Source organism: Lemur catta, chromosome 7, assembly GCF_020740605.2.
Source record: "Lemur catta isolate mLemCat1 chromosome 7, mLemCat1.pri, whole genome shotgun sequence".
Taxonomy (NCBI): Eukaryota; Metazoa; Chordata; class Mammalia; order Primates; family Lemuridae; genus Lemur; species Lemur catta.
The window spans coordinates 107157141-107177251 of NC_059134.1; the positions used below are offsets into that span (position 1 = coordinate 107157141).

Here is a 20111-nt window from a genome sequence, read left to right on the forward strand (position 1 = left end):
AGAGCCATGAGCCCCACTGATATCCCCTAGCCTCTCAAGGGAAGGCAGGCACAGAGCTGGCAGAGCACATGCTACATCCTCCTGTGTCTGTTTTCAAGGACCACCTGTTCCTTTTGAAGCCACTGCCCAGGTACCCATCTCTGGTCTGCTGTTACCGGCTCTGAAGAAGCTAATGAGCCCTCTTCTCCACCAAGAAAGGGGTCCCCACTGTGCTCTGGGGTGGGAAAGGGGGTAGAGCCGTCCTCCTTGGGGGCAAAATCTCATGGCTCAGAAAAGTTGCCAGAGTGCTTCAAATCACTGAGCAAACCTTTGGGTTGCTGAGAAGTTTATTCTGAGTTTTAAACTGTACTTTGAAAAAAATGGTGTGAGCTGTGCTGAAGTAAGGAAGGGCTGAGCTCCCCAAAATATCCAGGTCCACAGCAAGGCAGGGCCAAGCCAGGCCAGGCCACCTGGCTGACACTGATGAGGCTGGATCCCCCCTGGTGTACGGGGTCAGGGCAGAGCCAGGTCCTGCTGGGAGACGGTGCTCTGCAGGTTCTGAACCCAAGTCCACACACAGCCTTCCCTCACCTGCCAAGCCTCACCACACTGTGGTGACAGAGATAACCCCATTAATATAGGGTCTCTCCAAAGGCCAGTCCAAGTTCACATGAGGCCTTGACTAAGTTTGCCTCTTCCTTTCTGCCAACCGGGCTCCGGCCGGGGAGAGAAAACAGGGCCTGCCACAGGTGTCCTGGCCCCACAGGCCTGCAGGCTCCTCTGGACACACTCCCAGTCCCGATTTTCACAGTGGACTTGAGAAGGCCCAGTAGAGGAGGCAGGCTGAGCAGACAGGCCTCCAGGAGTGGCCTGTCCTGGGCCCCACAAATAGGTCCACAGGGTCCTGACTCCCTCAGTGGCCTCACTGAGGTGGTAGAAACAGAGCCAAATTGGTCACTGTCTTTCTGTAGGAAGTCCCCAGAGCTGGTCCTTAGGCTGGTCCTGTAGGCTCTGGTCCTGTTGGCTGAAGATCTGACCACAACACTGTGCCTGCCCAGGCTGCCCCCAGCTTGGTGACATGAAGAAGGCTGTTCCAGGAACTCCGCACTGCCTGGCACCCTGGGACACACAAGAACAAGAAAGTTCCCTCCAAGAGGGCCTCTAGCCCAACCTAAGCCCTGGCAAGAGAAGGGCAGTGCAGCCACTGATGTCCCCCCTCCCCAACCCGACCCTGACCGTCCCTGCTGGGCAGACGGCCAGACCCTGTCCATAGCGGCACTTCCTACCCTACAGTGGCCAGCCGCCCTTGCCTCCCAGGGCCTTGGAGCGGCCTCCGCCCCCGCGTGGCCGCTAGCCTGCCCGCCAGACCCAGGTCACGGAGGGGCGGGGGGGGGGGGGGGTCGTGCTGCCCAGGGACAGATCAGCCGCTGTCACACGCACAGTGGGTCCGGAGCAGCGCAGTGTGCGGTGGGCAGTGGCTGCCCTGCGCCTGGAGGAACGGCCGAGCGGGTGGGGTGGAGGGGTCGCCCCCTGAAGTCCTGTCCCCTCCAACTTCGGCGTCCGAGCCACGCCGCCCCTGCCCAGCCCGAGCCCCCGCAGCGCCCCCGGAGGGCGGCTCCGGGGTGAGCGCCCGCCCGCCAACCTGGGACCCCTTGCGTGTCACCTGCGACCCCGGCGCAGGGTCGTCGCCGGCTCTCGGCCCAACTTCGGCTGCAGCGCTGCCACCCTCGCGCCCCCGGCCCGCCCTGGCCGGGGCCCCGCCGCTCCGCGCCCCGCCCCGTATGCAAATGAACAGATTTCGCAGCCAATGGCCGGCCGGGCCGGGCCCGCCCTGCCGCGCCGCAGCCAGTGGGCGCGAGAGGGGGCGGGGCGCCCCGCCCACCGCCGCGCGGCCCTCTGCGGGCGAGGCCGGCGCGTTCCTTTCTGCACGTCGGCCCGGGGAGGGGCCGCCACCTGCCGGGCGGGGCTGCGGGGCGCGGCGGCCGGCGGTGGTACGGCCCCGGGCGCTCCCCTGCCCCCTCGCTGTGGTACGGCCCAGCCAGCTGCGCGCACTGGCCCCGCGGGGGGTTCGGCCTGGCAGCCCTCTCCCCCGCTCGCCGGTGCGCGGTCCGGCCGCGGGGCGGGGCCGTACCCCTGTGGCCCGACTGCCCGGCGGCAGAGGCCGTCCCTCCCTCAGCGCGGTGGTACGGCCCGGCCGACTGCTGGCCCCCATCCCCCGTGGGAGGACCGCCCCACCCCGGGAACCCGCTGGGCTCCTGGCGCACGTAGTCCTAGCCCCGGCCGTGACCCGGGAGGGGCCTGCTTGGGCCCCAGACACGGCGCCCTCGGGACTCACGTACTGCCTCCGCTGCCCCGCCCGCGAAGGCGGCCTGGGGGTCCCTGAGGACGTCTGGGTCAGCCTGGGTGGCAGGGAAGGGCCCCCTCCCCCCACCTCCCTCAAATCAACCAGAGTCCCCATCCCTGCCTCAGAGCCTGGCCCTCCTTGAGGGACCCCTCCTCCTTGTTCCAGGAACCTCCAAAGGACCCCTCTGCCCCCCACTGTCACCCGCGGCAGTCCTTGGCACAGGGTCTTCTCCCCTCAGCCTCAGCCCCAGCCCCTTGGCCTCCCTGCATCCATGCCTGCCTGAGCTGGGGCCTGCCAGCTGCCACAACCCCAGCCTGGGCCTTGTGCTGGGGCCCCAGGAAGGCGCTGACCTAGCCCACGACCTCAGGAGCTGGTAGCCTGGGGACAGAAATTCCAGTGCTGAGTGTTGTGGGGTGTGGTCACCTGTGGATGAAGAAGAAGCACAGGGGAGTTAAGAGCCAGCTCAGTTCCACTGGTGTCAGAAGTCAGGGGTCCACAAGGCCTGGATCACAGGGGTCTGGAAGAAACCCCTGGGAGCCAGTGGGATCCCTGAGGAGGCCCACACCTTCAGGGCAGGCACAAGTGGGAGGTGAACAGACAGGGCCAAGGTTTGGGGAAACAAGTCAGGGACTAGGGACAGGGGAGGCAAGAGGACAAGGTGACTTTGAGCTCCTGTCCTCCCTGCTGTCACGAATGTACCCCTTCTCACCATTTGTGTTGGGTTGAATGGTGTCCCCCCTAAAAAAAGGTTATGTCCATATCCTAAAACCTTAATGCCCTGTAAATGTTACCTTATTTGGAAAAAGGGTCTTTGCAGATGTGATTAAGTGAAGGATCTTCTTTCTTTTTCTTTTCTTTTTTTTTTTTTTTGAGTCAGAGTCTCATTCTGTCGCCCAGGCTAGAGTGCCATGGCATCAGCCTAGCTCACAGCAACCTCAAACTCCTGAGCTCAAGCGATCCTCCTGCTTCGGCCTCCCAGAGTGCTAGGATTACAGGCGTGAGCCACTGCACCCAGCCTAAGTGAAGGATCTTGAAATGAGATCATCCCAGACTACCTGGGTGGGTCCCAAATCCAATGACAAGTGTCCTTATGAGTGACAAAAAACACAAGACAAATAGAGGAGAAGGCCATGTGAGGACAGGCAGAGACTGGAGTGATACGGCCACAAAATGCCCTCAAGAGGTGCCACCTATGCTCAGTTTGGGCCCAGTCTGGCTCTAGGCAGCTCCTGGGGACACCTCTCACATCTAAACACAGGTTGGCATGGCTGAGTAGGTTGCACAGTGCCCAAGGATGCTCACTGAGGAAGTGTTCTCCATGTCTCATCACAGGTGCATGTGCTTATTATGACAATTATCAGCAGCCTGCCAGGAGCAGGAGAAGATGGAGGTGGGAGGGGCCGGCCCCTCTTCAAGGAGCTCCAAGGTGACCATTGGCTGCCTATCATCCTGCTTTCCAGGAGCCTCAGCATGTGTGCCATTGGGGCCCTTTATCTGATGGCCTTCCACAGGAAGGCCCATGTGCACTGCAGGGCCAGCACACACACGCAAAGCTCCAAGCTGGGGGGGAGGTGCCTGACTCAGGGTAGAGGCGGCCCCCGGCCCCTGTTCACCATGCTGGATCCCACCTGAGCACGCCCCAGAGATCAGGCATGATCATCAACATCCAGACTTTAGAGCCTTTATAGCCTTAGGCGCAGAGAAGGTGAGAAACTCATCTGAGGTCACAGGACGGAGACTGCAGTGCCAGGGTTCAGAGGCCTGGCTTGGGGGATGCTCCTGCCCCTCCAGCCCACTGATACTGGAGGAATTGCTCCAGTGCGCCCATCTCTCAGCACCATCCACTCTTCCTTCCTGCAGGGGCCGTTCCAGAGCCCTTAAGTGCCTGGTTCTTTCTCCTGTTGCAAACAGAAAAAACAAAACCTCTCTTGCCCTGCTCCTCCTACCCCGGGGTTTTTGCTCCCCTCGAGAGAGTTTTTGGTGCTCACTGTCCCTTCTTACTCTCCTCTCTAAGTCCCTCCAGCCGGCCCCCTGCCCAGGCCCCTCGCCTGGTTTTTCCTTTATTCGCCCACTCCCTCCCACCCCCAAGCTCCTTCTTGGTCTCCTCTGCAGGTTCTGGACCTCTTAAAGTTGGAGTCCTGGGGTTCAGGCATTGTCCTCAGCCACTGACCCCATGTTGCGAGTCCAGCATTTTTTTGTCCAGTGCAGTCTCTGCCCACTCAACTTCTCGGCATGTCCCGTTCCCCAGGGCTCCCTGCCTCCCGTCTCCCCCGGGAAGGCGCCCGTCTTTTCCTTCTCACGTTCTTCCTTCCCCTCTCGTCCCCCACCTCGTACCAGCTCCTCAGTAACTCCTGACATTCTGTCTTCAGAATCTACCGGGCGCCACCACTTCCCACACCTGCGCCGACCCACCCGGGCCAAGCCACCGTGGGCCCTGAACGAATGTCACTGCAGCCGCCTCCGAACTGGTCTCGGGCGTCCACCCTGGCCACTTCCCAGCCCGCGCTCCCCGCGGCAGCCTGGGCGCCCGTGCGCCAGGGCGGGCCACTGTGGACCCCCCGCAACCTGGGGGCCAGTGCGCCAGGGCGGCTAATGCGGGACCCCACGCGGCGCCCTCAAGCCTCCCACGCTGGGCTGCAGGCGCGCGGCCCTCTGTCCCCAGGGCCATCCTCCGCAGCTAATTGGCACTGGCCAGTCGTCCCAGCCGCCAGACCTCCTGCCCGACACCGCTTTGTCTTTTTATTAGCGCACACAACACGTGGTGCGGTCATTTACGGAGTTCGGTGTTTACTGGGCCTGCCTGGAGGACTGCAGGGGACCCGCGCTGGGGCGTCCTCTCTGCTCCCGGGAGGGCCCGCGCACAGCGTCTGGTCAGTGCACGGAGGGACGGAGCCCAGCTGCCGGTGGCAGGGGACCGGGAGGCCCTCGTCTTGCGGTCTCCGCGCCGCGCCCTCGGGCCTAGGCGCCGGCCGCGGCTGGAGCTCCGCGAGGGCGTGGCCTGGGCTGGGGGCGGGCCGGGCCGACTGGGGGCGGGGCCCGTCTGGGGGCGGGGCTCCGGGCCGGCAGGGGTCCGTACCAGCGGCCCGGCCCGGGGGGGGACGCCCGGGACCAGTGCGCTGGCCGGAGGCCGGACAGTGAGAGCTCTCCGGGACCCTGGCCCCGGCGGCAGTCCTGAGTGGAACAGTGTTTCCAGAGCAGAAGGGCCGTTCCAACGCCCGAGGCCCAGGCGCCGGAAACCTTTCTTCCCCGCCCCGGTCCCAGTGGTTCCGGCCAACGGGCGGGGCGGGCCCGGAAGCTGGCGCGGTGCACTTCCGGGTCGAGGCGCGCGGCGGCGGCGGCGCGGCGGGGCCTAGTCGCGGCTGGTGGTGGGGCTGCGGCGGCGGCGGCGCCAGGAGCGGCGGCGGCGCGCGGTTCCCGGTACGTGCGGCCGCGCCGGCCTCGGGGTTCCTGCCGCGTCCCGGCCGCGCGGGCCGCCCGTGGGCGCCGCGCGCTTTGTCTGCGGCCTGCGCGGCGGCGTGAGGCCTGGCCGCGGGGAGCGGCGCGGGCGGCCGGGAGGCCCCGCCGACGCTGGGGGGCCTTGACCCGCGGTGGGTGTCGGGGCCGCCCGCCCCGGGCTTGCGGGCACACGCAGGAGTCCGCCCGCCTCGGCTGTGACGCCCGCGCCGCTGCGGTTCCGCCCCGCGGCGTTCGTGGAAGGCTGCAGCTCTGCTAGCTTGTTTCCGGCTCCCGGTCGCCGGCGGCGGCGGCTTCGGCGGCTTCGGGCTTTGTGTGCATGTCCACGGGCCTTTGCGGCTGACGGGTGGTTTTCTTCCTCCTTACCCCACGTAGTCTCCACAGCGGCCTCTCAGGAGTAGGTATTGTCCCTGTTTTGCAGATGAGGATGTCGGAGCCCAGAGAGGTTAAGTAACTTGCCAGCGTCACACAGCTACTGAGTGACAGCCAGCGGGCTGTGTTAACTCAAGCCCTCCAGCTCTGCTCTATTGTTTCTTTTTTTATTCACACTGACCACATTTCTATCTCTGCTCTTCTTAATGAGGCTTGTGTTATATTATCATCCACTTTGGAGTTATGTTCTCTTCTTTTTGTGTGACAGCAGAGTGGTTAATCCGTTGGGTGAACTACCTTTTGGCCGGTGGTCGCCTGGACAGACTTTGAGGCCGAGGTACGGTTTGACTTGGGACTTGGCGTACCTTACCTCTCTCCTGGACCGCTTGATTTTCTTTTTCATGGGAAGAACGTGGAGTCACAATAACAGTAGGGGCTCCTTTCGGCATGGTACTATTGCAGGTGTCACAGCAAGCTGGCCTTAGTCCTCCCAGCAGCGCTGCCACGTGGCACTCGTCCCAGTCGGGCCCCTGTTCTTTGACTGCCGTTTACAGTTCACAACCTTGAGGTCTCGTAGCTCGTATGGCACATGGTGACTAGAGTGACAGCTTGGCCCAAACTGAGGCGTTGGACCTGCTGCAGGCGTGGTTGGTGCCTGGGAGGGGCACTCAGGTGCTGGGCCTGGCACAGTTGCAGCTACCACACCAGGGTCCCTTCTGGTTCCTTAGTAACAGTTGGAATTGCAAGTGCATTGGTTTCCTTGAATTTGAAAGGAGAAATACCTTTTCTGGTTTTGATTTTTCTCCCTTCTGTCCCCCCATACGTGAGCAGGGAGCAGGAGAGCCACAGCAGTCCCTGGGAAGGGCTGTGGACGTTCCTGCAGAAATGGTCTCTTGGACTGTGGCCTGAGACATGTGGCAGAGGTGGGGACGGTGAATCAGGGCAGACATTTCTGAGCTGGGGCTGCTGGTGAGATCGGGAGGTCCTGACTTAGGGTTCCCCATTAACCGGGGGTTCCTGGTGGGGGCTTGGGGTGCCGGTGGTCCCAAATTGTGGTCTTGTCCTTGGTGCTTGCTCCGGAAAGATCCTTCAGTGGCTACCTGCGTTTTTTCCTCCTTTCCAGCAGAAAGGTTCCTGGTTACCACCAGCAGTTACTGTTTGATTATCTGGGAAGTGATGTTGTTCAGCCTTACATAATCTGAGCCTTCCCACTGCTGCAGTAGAGTAGTATAAAGAGGCCTTTGGAGGTTTCCCCTGCCAGCAGTGGGGGGGAGTACAAAGGTCCTCAGGACTCAATCCCGCAGATGCACGGCCTCAGGGAGCCTCTTGCCCGAACTGGCGTTTCTGACAAGCTCCCGTGGCCAAATACCACCACTGCTCACTGATCTGTCCTGGCAGCCCTCAGAGGCGGACCCCGCCACTGCCCCCTTTCTAGGTAGCCCTTGGGCTTGGTGCATCAAGGGAGAATCCAGGAGTTACTTGTTCATGTTTTGACCTTGAGTGTGTGAAACGCATCATCAAAGTGAGGATTTGTGCTTGGGGCAGTCAGACCCTGGAACTCCCCCTAGCTCTGCTCTGTTGTCTCCTGGGTGGGTCTCCTAGGTTACATTTCCTTGTGTTTTTGAAATGTTCTATGGTAGATTCGTGCGTGTGAGTATCTACCTCCTTCCCTCTCTCCAGGTCAGGAACTGTGTTCCCCTGGCACTGCGCACAGCAGGGGCAGGGTAGGTGCTGGAGCAAGTGTCCCTGGGTGACACGGGGTCCAGTTGTGGGAACTGGCACAGCTGTGGCCAGAGAGTTAAAGGCCTCTTACCTGAGAGCTGTGGCCATTGCTAGGTCTCATCTTGGTGGCCCGCAGGAGGGGTGGAGTCGTCTGTCTCTGAGTACTCCCAGAGTCAGTGTCTCCAGCAGGAGCTGTGGCCAGGACTCAGGCACAGGACAAGCTGGGTGTCCCTGCTGGGTCCACTAGGCAGCGGGTGCAGACTCAGCTGAGCAGGGATCGTGGCCAATTATCTTAACCTTGGAGCAGCAGGTAGAGGAAAGGTTAATTAATAATTTGGCAAAACCAGTTTTCAGTTCACTATTTCCAGGTAGCAGCAACATTTGGTAGTTGACAATTTCATTGAATTGACTTAGAAAACATCATCTTAGAATCTGGGGCTGTGTAGTGCCGTGTTGTCAGGTGGGGAGTGAGGCAGTCCTGGTCTCTGAGCTGGCCTCAGCCCCGTCAGGGGTTGTTCTCTGGGAGCATCTGTGCGACAGTGGGGGTCGTAGCCCCTTCCCTAGTGGCTGTGAGACGTGAAGCTTGCAGTGGGAGGCCCGTGATGACCCCTACTGTGCAGTGAGGTGCTGAGCCAGAGGGCCTTTCCCCGTTCTTGCCGCACCCCACCCTACCAGTCTGTCATGTGGTGCTCTTTCCTCTGACCTGGATGGAGACTAGGCCTGTCGGGAAGCACAGAGTGCTGCAGGGTGGGCTTCACTGTGCCGCTCTGAATTTCTGAGTGACTCCCTTATGAGAGGTGTTTCCTCCGGGGTTACCTGGGAAATGAGGTGTGTAGCACCGGTGAGAAAGGAGCCACGTGCGTGGATTGTTCCTTAGTTGGGGGCCAAAGTTTGAGGCCCTGGTGTAGAAGGAGGATCGTGTGAAGCTACGTTTCTAGGGTGTTTATAAAGGTGTTCTCTATTACACCTTGCAGGGTGGCCAGGACAGGTGTCCACACCGACAGATCGGAGCCCAAGAGCAAGTGGTCTCCAGAGGAAGGGCCCGCCCTCTGCTCCTGCCTGCCTGGCTCTGGAGGCCACATGCACTGGACAGTGCCCTCGTGGGTGTGCTCAGGGCGAGGGCAGGAGAGCCTCAGCTGAGCCTTGTGTCCTGACAGTGGCCAGCCTTGGCTGAGCATGGTGTGGCAGGGAGAGGGCCCTGCTCGTCACCTGGGCCCTGTGGTGACTAGCCCTCAGTTGAAAGCCCTGCTCTGTCTCAGCTCGGGATAAATCCCTTGCGTTTGTGTCTGTGGAAGTGCTGCAGGTGCCCATTTGTACAAAAACGTCCTAGTCATTACAAATCTCTGGCTTTGAATTTATCTATAAGTAGGAATCAGTGTGTGTTTTTTAATTTGTGCACGACTTAATGGTTGAGGTTGTTCTGTGTGTGTTACATCTCGTGGCTCCACCTCCCTGTGCGACGGAAATGGACATAGCACAGGGATACGATATGTAGGGAGTGATTGTCAGTCTTTCAGAGGGGTTTCTGCAGCCCGGGACAGTGGGGAAATTAGCTGGCTCCGGTTTCTTTCAGAGCTAAACTCCAATGTGCAGCAATGGACGACGACAACCTGGATGAGCCTGTGGCCTGGAGCCCAGTGTCGGATGGACGCCCGTGCGTTGGCCCCAGGGACATGGCCAGTGATTTTGGTGAGCCCCTCGGCACCAGGGGTGTCCCGGGGAGGGCAGTGTCTGGGGTGCCTGGTGCTTTCTCCAGGTTGTTAACTCCCCTTCGGAGATTGTCTGTGTGGGTCGATCGTCAGCTTTCAAACTTTTTAAAAAATGTTTGTAATTATTCTTTGATTTTAAATTGTAGAAGTAGTATGTTCATTTCTTTTGTCCTATTTTTAATGTAAATAACATAGAATAAAAGGATGCCGCTTTTCCCCACGTCTGCTGTCCCCAGCCCTCGGGCAGCCACTGTGGCCCTGTGGCAGGTGTCCTCCTGAGCTCTCTGCCGCCTCAGTTGTGACCTGTTGGGGCCTGTTTTTCCCTCTGGTGGTCTAGAAGAAAGCAGCGATGGTAGCAGTGGGGACTCTGGAGGTGACACAGACAGTGAGCTCGGAGATGACACAGACCTGGAAGATGAGGCGGGATCCGAGCAGGAAGACCTGGAAGACAGATCTGGTGAGATTGCTGGCTCCCGAGCACGGCCTCCCTGGGTCTCTTCTTGCTGTGACGGGGACAGCCTTTTATAAAACGTGATATCGTCAGTGAAATTATTGTCTTATCCACAGCTGGCCTCGCCGAGGTGTGGGCAGAGGTGGGGAGAAACCCCTCTGCTCACGGGCCACACCCTGGCTCACACCCCCGCAGTCTCACGCAGTGGGACGGAGGCTTACCCTTGTGCTAGTCCTGCGTTCCGAAACCCACTGGGACAACACAGTTCACTAGGTCTCTTCTCTGGTGAGGGCGGAAAAGTAAAGTGTCTAAGAACAGTGAATGGTATGAACTGTGGTGTTTCTAGGCAGAGTGTAACCAGATTGGGATTTCTAGCAGAGTGAACTGAAAGGTCTTGGCAACCCCTGCCCCTGCACCCCTACAAGGGCATGTTGTCATCATCTCGTAGGTACAGGACAGGTTTAGCTTGACCCGAGATTTGCTCTAGCCCGGGACCTCCTGGCCAGGACTGGCGTGTGTCAGCTGCTCCATCCTGTGGTTTGTTGTCTTTCTGACCAGAACTCCTGAGAGGTGGCAAATGCCTCACGTGATTTTATTAAAGACTTCCCAGCTCATTTACACTGGTTAACGTTGTGCCCCTGAACCTGTTTGCAGGGAACAGTGCCTTAAAGGGCAGGTCTGCTTTGGGTGCACTGGTGGCACCTCCTTCCCTGTGCCCTCTTGCAACTCTGGGTGGTGCACAGCCTATGAGGTCCCTGGGCTGGCTGCCCTGTCCCAGCCCAACTGTGGGCACTTTCCTCCGAGGGAGGGCTGGACTCCACTTTGGAGGTTTGGCACACCACTGCTTTCCCTCTGACATGGTCCTGAAGCATTTGCCATGATCTGTGTATCACAGCCTTTCAAGAGAACCCTGTGGTTAGCAGCACTAGAATGTTGTAGAGAGGTGGCCCCATGTTCAGGACCATGCTGGTGAAAGAACAGGATCGGCGGCATGTGTCAGTGAGTTTGCGACTTGGTGTGTGTTGGCTGCATGTTCTTCCAGAGTTAGATTTTAATTCTGAAGGATTGGGATTCTCTCCCAGGTTGACAGGTCACAGATGTGGCCCTGGCCTTGCTTCGCACCAGAGTCAGGGCTTTGGCTTATCTGCAGCTGGTTTTGGCTTGGGCACTGTTGCTGCCAGGGCTGAAGGCATTGGGTGTTGGGTGCTGTCAGGTGACTTGCGGCCATTCTTTCCCTGAGAGTCTGAAGGGCCCACTTGCTGCCAGAGACTCAGCTGGGGGCTGGAGTGAGCGTGGGAGCCAGCTCACCGGGTACCTGCTGGACCTGAGCTCACCTTTAGCAGCAAAAACAGTGGCAGAAAGCAGCCACTAGGGTGCCGGGTCGTAGACGCTGAGAGCGGGCAGACATCTGAGGAAGGGGCAGGGAGAAGCTTCTAGAAAAAGGCACACTTTAGCCGCAGTCTGAGGGGTAGGAGAGCTGGCTGGGTGATGGTGGACCTGGGGCCAGGATGGAGTCCCGTTCAGAGGCAGATGGTTCGCAGAGACTTGGGGCCTCAGAGAGCTCCCGGCGCTGGAGAGGTGTTGGCTGCAGCCCACGCGTGCGCAGAACCTTACTGAGCACATGCTTCATACCTCCAGCACTAGTTTTTGAAACGTAAAAAAGTAGCCATTGTCGGCCAGGCGCGGTGGCTCACGCCTGTAATCCCAGCACTCTGGGAGGCCGAGGCGGGCGGATCGTTTGAGCTCAGGAGTTCGAGACCAGCTTGAGCAAGAGCGAGACCCCGTCTCTACTAAAAATAGAAAGAAATGATTTGGACAGCTAAAAATATATATAGAAAAAATTAGCCGGGCATGGTGGCGCATGCCTGTAGTCCCAGCTACTTGGGAGGCTGAGGCAGGAGGATCGCTTGAGCCCAGGAGTTTGAGGTTGCTGTGAGCTAGGCTGACGCCACGTCACTCTAGCCCGGGCAACAGAGTGAGACTCTGTCTCAAAAAAAAAAAAAAAAAAAGTAGCCAGTGTCTCTTTAGCCAGTGGGAAATAGAGTCGATGTTCAGAGGGCGCTGCCTGCCCATTTGGAGGCCCGGTACTTTCCACGGTCCCCTTCCCACAGGGGCCGCTTTCTACCCCTGCCGCTTTCCCCACCCTGGTGTTGAAGGTGAAAATCATTTATGCAGCTGTTCGTTGCATTTCCAGCTCTAGACACTCTGTTAAAATCTCACCATAAAGGACGAGAACTTGGGACTCTTACCTGCTGTCTGGCTCCCAGCTCTCACTTTCCCAGCCTCGCCAGCAGTGTAAATTACTGTTCTGTGTGTGCATTTTCCCCTGCCAGGTAACCACAGGGGCCTGGGAGTGACGTCCCAGCATTTTGACTGGTCCTGTCCACACTCGGGACTAAAAGGGCCAAGAGTCGTGGGGGCTGAGTAGGAACCTGCCTACCATGCCATGTCCCTTGTCCGTGTGACCTGCTTTCCTTGTTATTTTAGTGTTGCTTTAGCAGCATTTCATAGGAAGAGAAAATAAATGTATATATTGACTGTGCCGTGCCTGACTTTTCTGCCGGTCATGCCCCAGCCCCAGAACCACTAAGAAACTGGCTGAAAGTGTTATGGCCAGTGGCCGAGTTCGGACTCTGCTCTCTGCGTCCCGTGGGGAGGAGGAGCAGGCCAGCTAGACAGGACGTGTTGTCTGAAGGCAGGCGGCTCGTTGCCACCCCACCGTGGGCAGGGGTGTTGGAAATCCGAGTGGCCGCCCGGGGGCTGCTGTGCTGAGGGAGGCCTGCGTGGGGGCTCAGCCACTGACCTGATCCTCCCTGAGGCCTGTGCCAGCCCCTGGGGACCGTCCTGACTCACGAGGTCTGTCCACGGCTTTGAAAGCTGGTCCGGCTACTCCGGAGGCGGGTGTCCTGTCCCCGCTGGGAAGCAGTTGCAGTTGGGTGTGGTGCGGTGGCGGCCGCACCTGGCAGGGCTGGGACTCCTCAGGGTCGAAGGTGTGCCATGGGCGTGGCCTTGCAGGTGGACAGCGTGGTGCGTGCCCACTCTGAAGTGGGGACCTGTGTCCCCAGCAGAGCTTGGGCCTGCTCACTTCCCGTGTTCCCGTTTGCGCAGCCACTTCTTCTTGTCCTTAAGGTTGTTGACGTTTCCTCTTTCTCGAGGGTCTGAAGATTCCGAGGACGACACAGAGGCGCTGGTGGTGGTCGCCGACCCTCAGCAGAAGCCGGAGGCCGGCGGTGCGTTCACGTCTGACGACGACGCGGAGAGCTGCCCGATCTGCCTCAACGTGTTCCGAGACCAGGCCGTGGGCACCCCAGAGAACTGCGCCCACTACTTCTGCCTGGACTGTATCCTCGAGTGGTCCAAGGTGCGTTCCCTTCTCCCTGGGTTCTTTGTCCTTCGGGATGGCCCGTCACTGACGATGACCCACCCGTGGTTGGGCTCCTGCTCCGCAGAGGAAGCCAGGCCCGAGCTTTAGTCCCAGCCTGGCCTTTCTTCTGTTCTGCGCCGTCGTCCGCGCAGCTCCCTGTGGCCGCGTGTCTGGGAACTGGGATGAGAGGAGCCACGGGCTTCCCCTGGGCCCTGGCCACAGAGACCCTAAATGGCGTCGGGCCGTCTGAGGCGAGCTGTGTATCGAGCAGGCCGGTGGGCCCACGGGCGGTTGGCATGCAGCTGTGCTGTGGCAGTGCGCAGTCTGCTGCTTAGCAGACGGTCGTGTTAGTGGGCGCAGGAAAACTCGAGACGGGACTCAGCACTGGGTTATGGCACCCCAACATCCAAGGGGGTGCCCCTAAAGCAGGGAAGGGTTGCCACAGAGATGCGGTGTGCCCTCCACCTCCCAGCCCTGAGAAGCCATCAGCCCCCCGCACGCTTTTTAAACTTGTTATTCTGAATAATTTCAAAGAAGTAGAAGGTTGAGTGATGAGTACCCACTGGACGCTTCACCTGGCTTCAGACACCGACAGCTCTCGGCCCTCCCCTCCCCATACCTGTGCCAGCAGCATGGGGCATTAAGTCTCTACCAGGCCATGGCCTTGCCCACGGTTCCCAGTGACTATGTTCTCTGGTGCCCAGTCCTCTTCTGTTCCATTTCCCCAGACAGCTTGAAACTGTCCCTCATGGTTAGTTAGTTCACCGTGGGGCCTGGGTGTGGCTCAGGCTGATCTGGCTGGTGGTGCCACGCCACCTTGTCCGTGTCTGGTTCCTCCCTTTTCTGTCCTTCTGCCGGTTTGGTGGACCTGTAGCCCAGAAGGCTTAGACTTGTCTTTAGCAAGCAAAACCCTGGTTTAAATTGAGGAACAAGACAGGGTGTTTGCTGTGTGTCTTCTGTTTTGTATTTATTAGTTTAATAGAAAAAAACTGTAGAGGCAGAGGTATTGGGTACGAGAAGGCATTTGCAAATAAGTTTATCAGTCTGGAAATTTTACACACAAACTGTTGGAATGCTAAGCTTAGCAAGATTGCTGGATATAAAGACTAAAAATTATACTTAGAAATAAATCATAAGAAATACTTAAGACATTTAAACAGCTTTTCTAAAACATTTGAAACCGAATAAAGACAGACCACTTTCCGGAAGAGAAGTCTTGCTCCACAGAGGTGGTGCAGGTCCCGTCACAGCCCCAGCAGGGGTGTTCCGGGCACCTGATGGGTGTGAAGTTCATCCACAAGGGCCAGAAAGCAGCACGGATTGCCACGATAGTTTTGAAGAAGAGACACATCGTCTGCTGGATGGTATGGTTTATAAAACTGTAGTGATTAAGCTGGAATTGGTCCCAGAATGGAACTCAGACCTGGGGAGTGTGCTGGGGGCCTACGGGGACCCGGACGCACATACACAGTGACAGGCAGCATCTCATGCGGAGAAGGTGGGGCTCCTCCATACATGGCGTGTGTGAGACAGGTACTGTCGGCAAGTCACACCACACACAGTGCCAGATGGATTCAAGGTCTGGGGTGAGAAAGCAACTGGAGCTTTCAGAAGGAGATAGAGCAGGTGTGTCCCGAGGGTAGGGAAGGGTCTCCTGGAAAATGGAGAGGAGTCACGGCGGGTGATGAGCACGAGGGAGCTCCGGTCACGCCAGGGAGACTCTGCATGCCCTGGAACCCCACTGGTGAAGACAGACCGTGCCTCGAGTGGGGAGGATGGGAGCCCCCTGACTCCCACAGGTAGGGATGTCACACGTATGGCCACAAAATTGAACATACTCCCGGGCATTTACCTAAGAGGAACAGAAGCATGTCCACACAAACTCACCCTCAGATGTGCACGGCAGGTGAGCGGACGGCCATGTGGACGGTCTCTGTCCTCTGCTCCATGGTGAAGAGGACTGAGCTGTGTGACTATACTTAGGAGAAAGGCCCCACCACCCATGGTGACAGGAAATAGCCACGGGACGAGACTTGGGAGTGGTGGTGCAGTTATAGTGAGTGTATTTATTATCTACAGGATACCTCCACCTAGTCAATTTAGAACAATTTATGTGCGTCAAAACGACTAATAAAGACAAAAAACATTTTTAACACACATTTGATTGGTATTCACAGTATGAAGAGAAATTCTGAAAACTTAGTGGGACACGTCCAGCAATCATGGAAAGGTGGTGGAGGCTGTGAACGGAGGCTCCCGGTGGGGGCCTGGGAGGCCCTGAGCATGAGCCGTCCCAGCTGAAATCCAGCCCCACCGCCCCTCCCTCCTTCCTTTTGCTTTTCCTGGTGCTTGGCACCGAGACACCGCGGGTGCCCGTGGACAGTCACCGGCTGCCCTGTCCCGCTGGGGTGGCAGATCACAGGCAGGGGATTCTGTTTTCTTCACTGCTGTGTCCCAGCACCTTAGCATGGGGCCTGGGCCCTGCAGGCATTCAGTAAATATTTGATTTCTAGCATAAAAGGAATTTTTGACCTCTAAGTGAATTCTCTATTTCGAATACAGTATTTACAGTGGAAGTGATTCTACAGGATTCTGATACAATTTTTATTTCTTACAGAATGCCAATTCCTGTCCAGTTGATCGAACTATGTTTAAATGTATCTGTGTTCGAGCTCAGTTTGGTGGTAAAGTCTTAAAGAAGGTGAGTGGGGAAGCCCTGGCCGTGCGTGGCCCTGTCCTGTGGGAAGGAGAGGCTTTCAGTTGTTTGCTCCCCTGAAATGGGTGAGTGTTGGTTAAGTGCTCTTTAAGAATCAACTAAAATGCGCTTTGTAGCCATGGGCATGAAGCCCGAGCTCCAGTGGCTGCTGTGTCTCAGGGGCCGTGGGTTCTGGGTAACTGCGGGTGGTAGAGATGTTGGTAGCCCCTGGGATGTCCCCTGGACCCCTGCCCCACCTCTGGGAGCCTCTTTCTGACCCATCCGCTCAGAGTTCTTTTCTTTCTCTTTTCTTTTTTTTTTTTGAGGCAGTGTCTCGCTCTGTCACCCGGGCTGGAGTGCTGTGGCGTCAGCCTAGCTCACAGCAGCCTCAATCTTGTGGGCTCAAATGATCCTCCTGCCTCAGCCTCCCAAGTAGCTGGGACTATAGGGGCACACCAACACACCTGGCTAATTTTTCTATTTTTAGTAGAGACGGAGTCTCACTCTTGCTCAGGCTGGTCTCGAACTCCTGAGCTCAAGGGATCCTCCCGCCTTGGCCTCCCAGAGTGCTAGGATCACAGGTGTGAGCCACCGTGCCTGGCCCGCTCAGAGTTCTTGAGCTGCAGCAGGCACAGGGGAGGGGAGAGGAGGCCAGTTCTCTTCGGGCCACATTTCAGGAAATACTTGGCAAAATTATTTACCATCAGGGCTGGACGTAAGAAGGTGTGTCTTTTGCTCTGTATGCTGCATTTGTGTACTTGCATTTTAGGGAATTGAGCAGTCTGTTGATGGCCAGTGGAGGGAAGGCCCTGGAGGGGTGTATGTGCCTGGGGTCTTCATGCTGTGAAAGGCTGGGTGTGATTTTGCAGCTGCAGACCTGCCTTGTTACACTGTGCCTGAAGCTGTGGTTGCCAGAGCCTTTGGCTCTTCTGCGTGCACGTTTACATCAGAGCTGGGCGTGTGCGCCAGCAGCAGCAGCTTTGGTCCCACGGCTTCCCTTGCCTGCCCCTGGAGCTCTGCCTGGGCAGCTGGAAGCCTGGGGTGTGTTGGCACTTTGAAAAGTGTTTCTGTTACGTACAGTAGGTAATCTTCATCTCCCTGAAATAGCTGCCAGTGCAGTGCGGACCCTGAACTCTTCCTGTGTGGAGGGAGGCTCAGGCGAGCCGCCAAGGCCGCGTGATGCGGGCCGGGAGCTCTGTGACGAGCCCGACTCTGGACACAGCAGCAGGAAATGCTGGCTCGAAGCAGGGCTTGGTCCCCACGTCACCCTCGTAGGGGCACCGGTGCTAGGGACAGAAGAGGGGCTGCGTTCTGGGGGGAGCCAGGGTGGAGAGATGGGGCCTGTCCACAGACCTTTCGTATTTCAAGGCTTGAATCACTGAAGCCCGGTCATGCCTGAGAGTAGCTGTAAGATTGGATGTGTCACCGCTGTCACTGTCTCAAGGCGGGGCCGTGACAGGCCCTGTAGAGCAGTGCACCTAAGTGTCAGTTTGGGGCAGGTATGTTTCTGGGTCTCTGCTTAGTTACATGATGGTTGTGACAGCTTCTGAGATGTCCGTGGCTCGCTCCCTGCATGCTGCCGCTCCACGCCTGTCCGCTGTGGCGTTCTGCAGCGCGGGGACACGCCCTCCGGTGCCAGCTTGGTCTCCGACTGCGGGATTATCCTGCTTTGGGGCCACAGGGCCTCCTCACTCCTTTCCAGGGGCCATAGCTGTGTTCTCTGTTGGAGCAACTTTTCCTCTTCGATAACTACCCTGAAATGGTGGAAAACAAAAACCACCGTATGCGTGTTGATTCGGAATCTCTGGCCCCGTGGAGCCCGTGTAAATCCTAGGCCCGTAGATCTGCTCCAGATTAACTGCCCATCCTGATAGGACTTGGCCATTGGATTCTGGGCTCCGCTGGGTGTGTGATCGGCAGTTCTGTCTCTAGGTTCCTGTGGAGAGCACCAGAGCTCGAGAGGAAGAGGAGGAGGACCCGACCTTCTGTGAGGTGTGCGGCAGGAGCGACCATGAGGACAGGCTCCTGCTCTGCGATGGGTGTGACGCGGGGTAAGGGGCAGTCGGGGCCTGCACATGGGTGGGCCGGGTGGGGAGAGGGTCCCAGAGTCTCCTCTGTCCATCGTGGTGACCTTGGAGTCCCTGCACCTGGAGCTGAGTTGACCTGCCCTGCAGGCTGTTCTCATTACTGCCATTTACGCCTCTGCCTTTTTCCAAAAAATATTTGGAGGCTGCTCACAGAGACGCACGTAACACATCAAGGTGGGAGAGATGGGAAGGGAGGCTGTGGGCCTGCGCCGTCCTTCCGTCTTTGTCCCTTCGTCTTCCAAGCTCGTGGTCGTCCCCCTGGGTGTGCTCCCAGTGACTGTGGGTCCTCCTGTCGCCCTGGCACAGCAGGAGACAGTTGGGAGCCCTGCTCTGCGCGAGTGACACTGGCTTCCTGGGGAGCCGCGTGGTGGTGTCTCTCCAGTGCTGTTTTGTCTTGCTGGGTTTAGGCAGACCACCCCCTTCTCATAAGCCCCCTGCTTATGGGGCCTTTGCTGTTGATTTGAAGAATTTTTCTTCTGTAAAATTGCAGCAAGAGGATTCTGGAGGCTGGGCAGGGGCTCACGCCTGTGGTCCCAGCATGTGGGAGGATGGCTTGAGCCCAGGAGTTGGAGGGTGCAGTGAGCTGTGATCGTGCCACAGCACTCCAACCCGGCGACAGAGCAAGACCGCACCTCTAAAAATTACCTAAATAAAGTAAAACATGAAAACCGATAAATACTGCTATTCTCACACGGGCAGCCCCTGGGTGTGGATGAGCTGCAATCCTGAGAACGTCTCTAGGTCGGATTTGCGTGTGACTGAGATGCCTGGTGCACAGCACGTACGCTGTGATGGTGGCGGAACAGCAAAACCGCCTGGCTCGTGTGTGGTCATGGCGGTGACACCCTGTGCTGCGATGATGCGTTACGGAAACTCTCGTGTTCTTGCATTTCACACAGAACATACAAACTCATATAAAAAGTTTAGATAGGAGAAATTTCAAAAAAGAATATGACAGGTTAACACCTGATGTTGCATCGACACTAGGCTAACAGTAGTGTTGCACTTGTTTTGATCTTCTAACCACATCAGTGGGGACCTTTCCATTGTGATAATTAATCCCTCCACTACTTAGGAGTAGGTGCTGCTTCCCTGGAGCACAGCCTTGCACGTGTCCGTCATTGTCACTTTATCCCTTAAACCGTCCCGACAGTTGGTACTTTCCCGATGAGTGATGCGTCTGGCCCTTCTCCAGACGCTTGATGATTTCCACTTCCCTTTCCACCGTAGTCCCCTTTCTCTTTGCTGTGGGCTCACCTGGACTTGCAGTGGACGTGTGCTTTGGAGGCAGGGTCGCGGGGCAAACGCAGACCACAGACCACAGTGGTGTTGTGCACAAGCACCGTGTCAACACTGAGAACGGCCGCTGCGCCGGCAGTCCGCTTACGCCAGGTGGTTTGTTTACACACATGGAAGAAACCAGCTCCTGCATTACTAATTTAATAATTTAATCATCAGTCATCCTTGCGGGGAGCTGTGGAGCCTGTTCGTAAGTACGGAAGCCATACGTCGGGTTGTCCGTACCCTGGGATCTGCCTGTACTTCCAAGTATCCCCGTACTGTTCATACCTGCAGCCTGGCAGATTTTCTTACAGTTAACTTAAAAATCATAAGGCTGTCTGTAGATACACTGATATTGCATGAGATAAGTACAGATTATTTCTAGACTTCTTTCTTCTCTGCCCTGCAAGTTGTGGCCGTCCACCACCGTGGGTGGGAGGCCAGTTCCACACTCACAGGAGAGCCGTCGAGCTCCCTGTGCAGGCTGAGCTGTGGTCCCCACGCTCTCCTCTTCCACCTACTCGTATCTGAACTTCCCCAGTTTCCTCTTCTGTGGGATGGGTTTTGGTGGACACAGGGCTGGCCTAGCTGTCGGTGAGTGCCTGTCACACGGGGTCCTTTGCTTGGGTCCCTGGTGTCAGACAGCAGCTCGCT

At 57.9% G+C, this 20111-nt stretch overlaps 1 protein-coding gene across 3 annotated transcripts in view; it reads left to right on the forward strand.

The window, feature by feature from the left end:
- Positions 1 to 5672: 5672 nt before the first annotated feature.
- PHRF1 (PHD and ring finger domains 1) overlaps positions 5673 to 20111 on the forward strand; it is a 29280-nt gene continuing 14841 nt past the window's right edge. For 2 of the 3 annotated variants that reach the window (XM_045558503.1, XM_045558504.1), the window contains exons 1-6: positions 5673 to 5740; positions 9444 to 9559; positions 9917 to 10036; positions 13186 to 13391; positions 16012 to 16095; positions 18022 to 18140. In XM_045558503.1, the coding sequence (XP_045414459.1) occupies positions 9466 to 9559; positions 9917 to 10036; positions 13186 to 13391; positions 16012 to 16095; positions 18022 to 18140 (623 nt within the window). In that variant the 5' untranslated portion in view covers positions 5673 to 5740; positions 9444 to 9465. The remainder of the gene's footprint in view (positions 5741 to 9443; positions 9560 to 9916; positions 10037 to 13185; positions 13392 to 16011; positions 16096 to 18021; positions 18141 to 20111) is intronic. The other variant, XM_045558505.1, reaches the window with a different exon arrangement.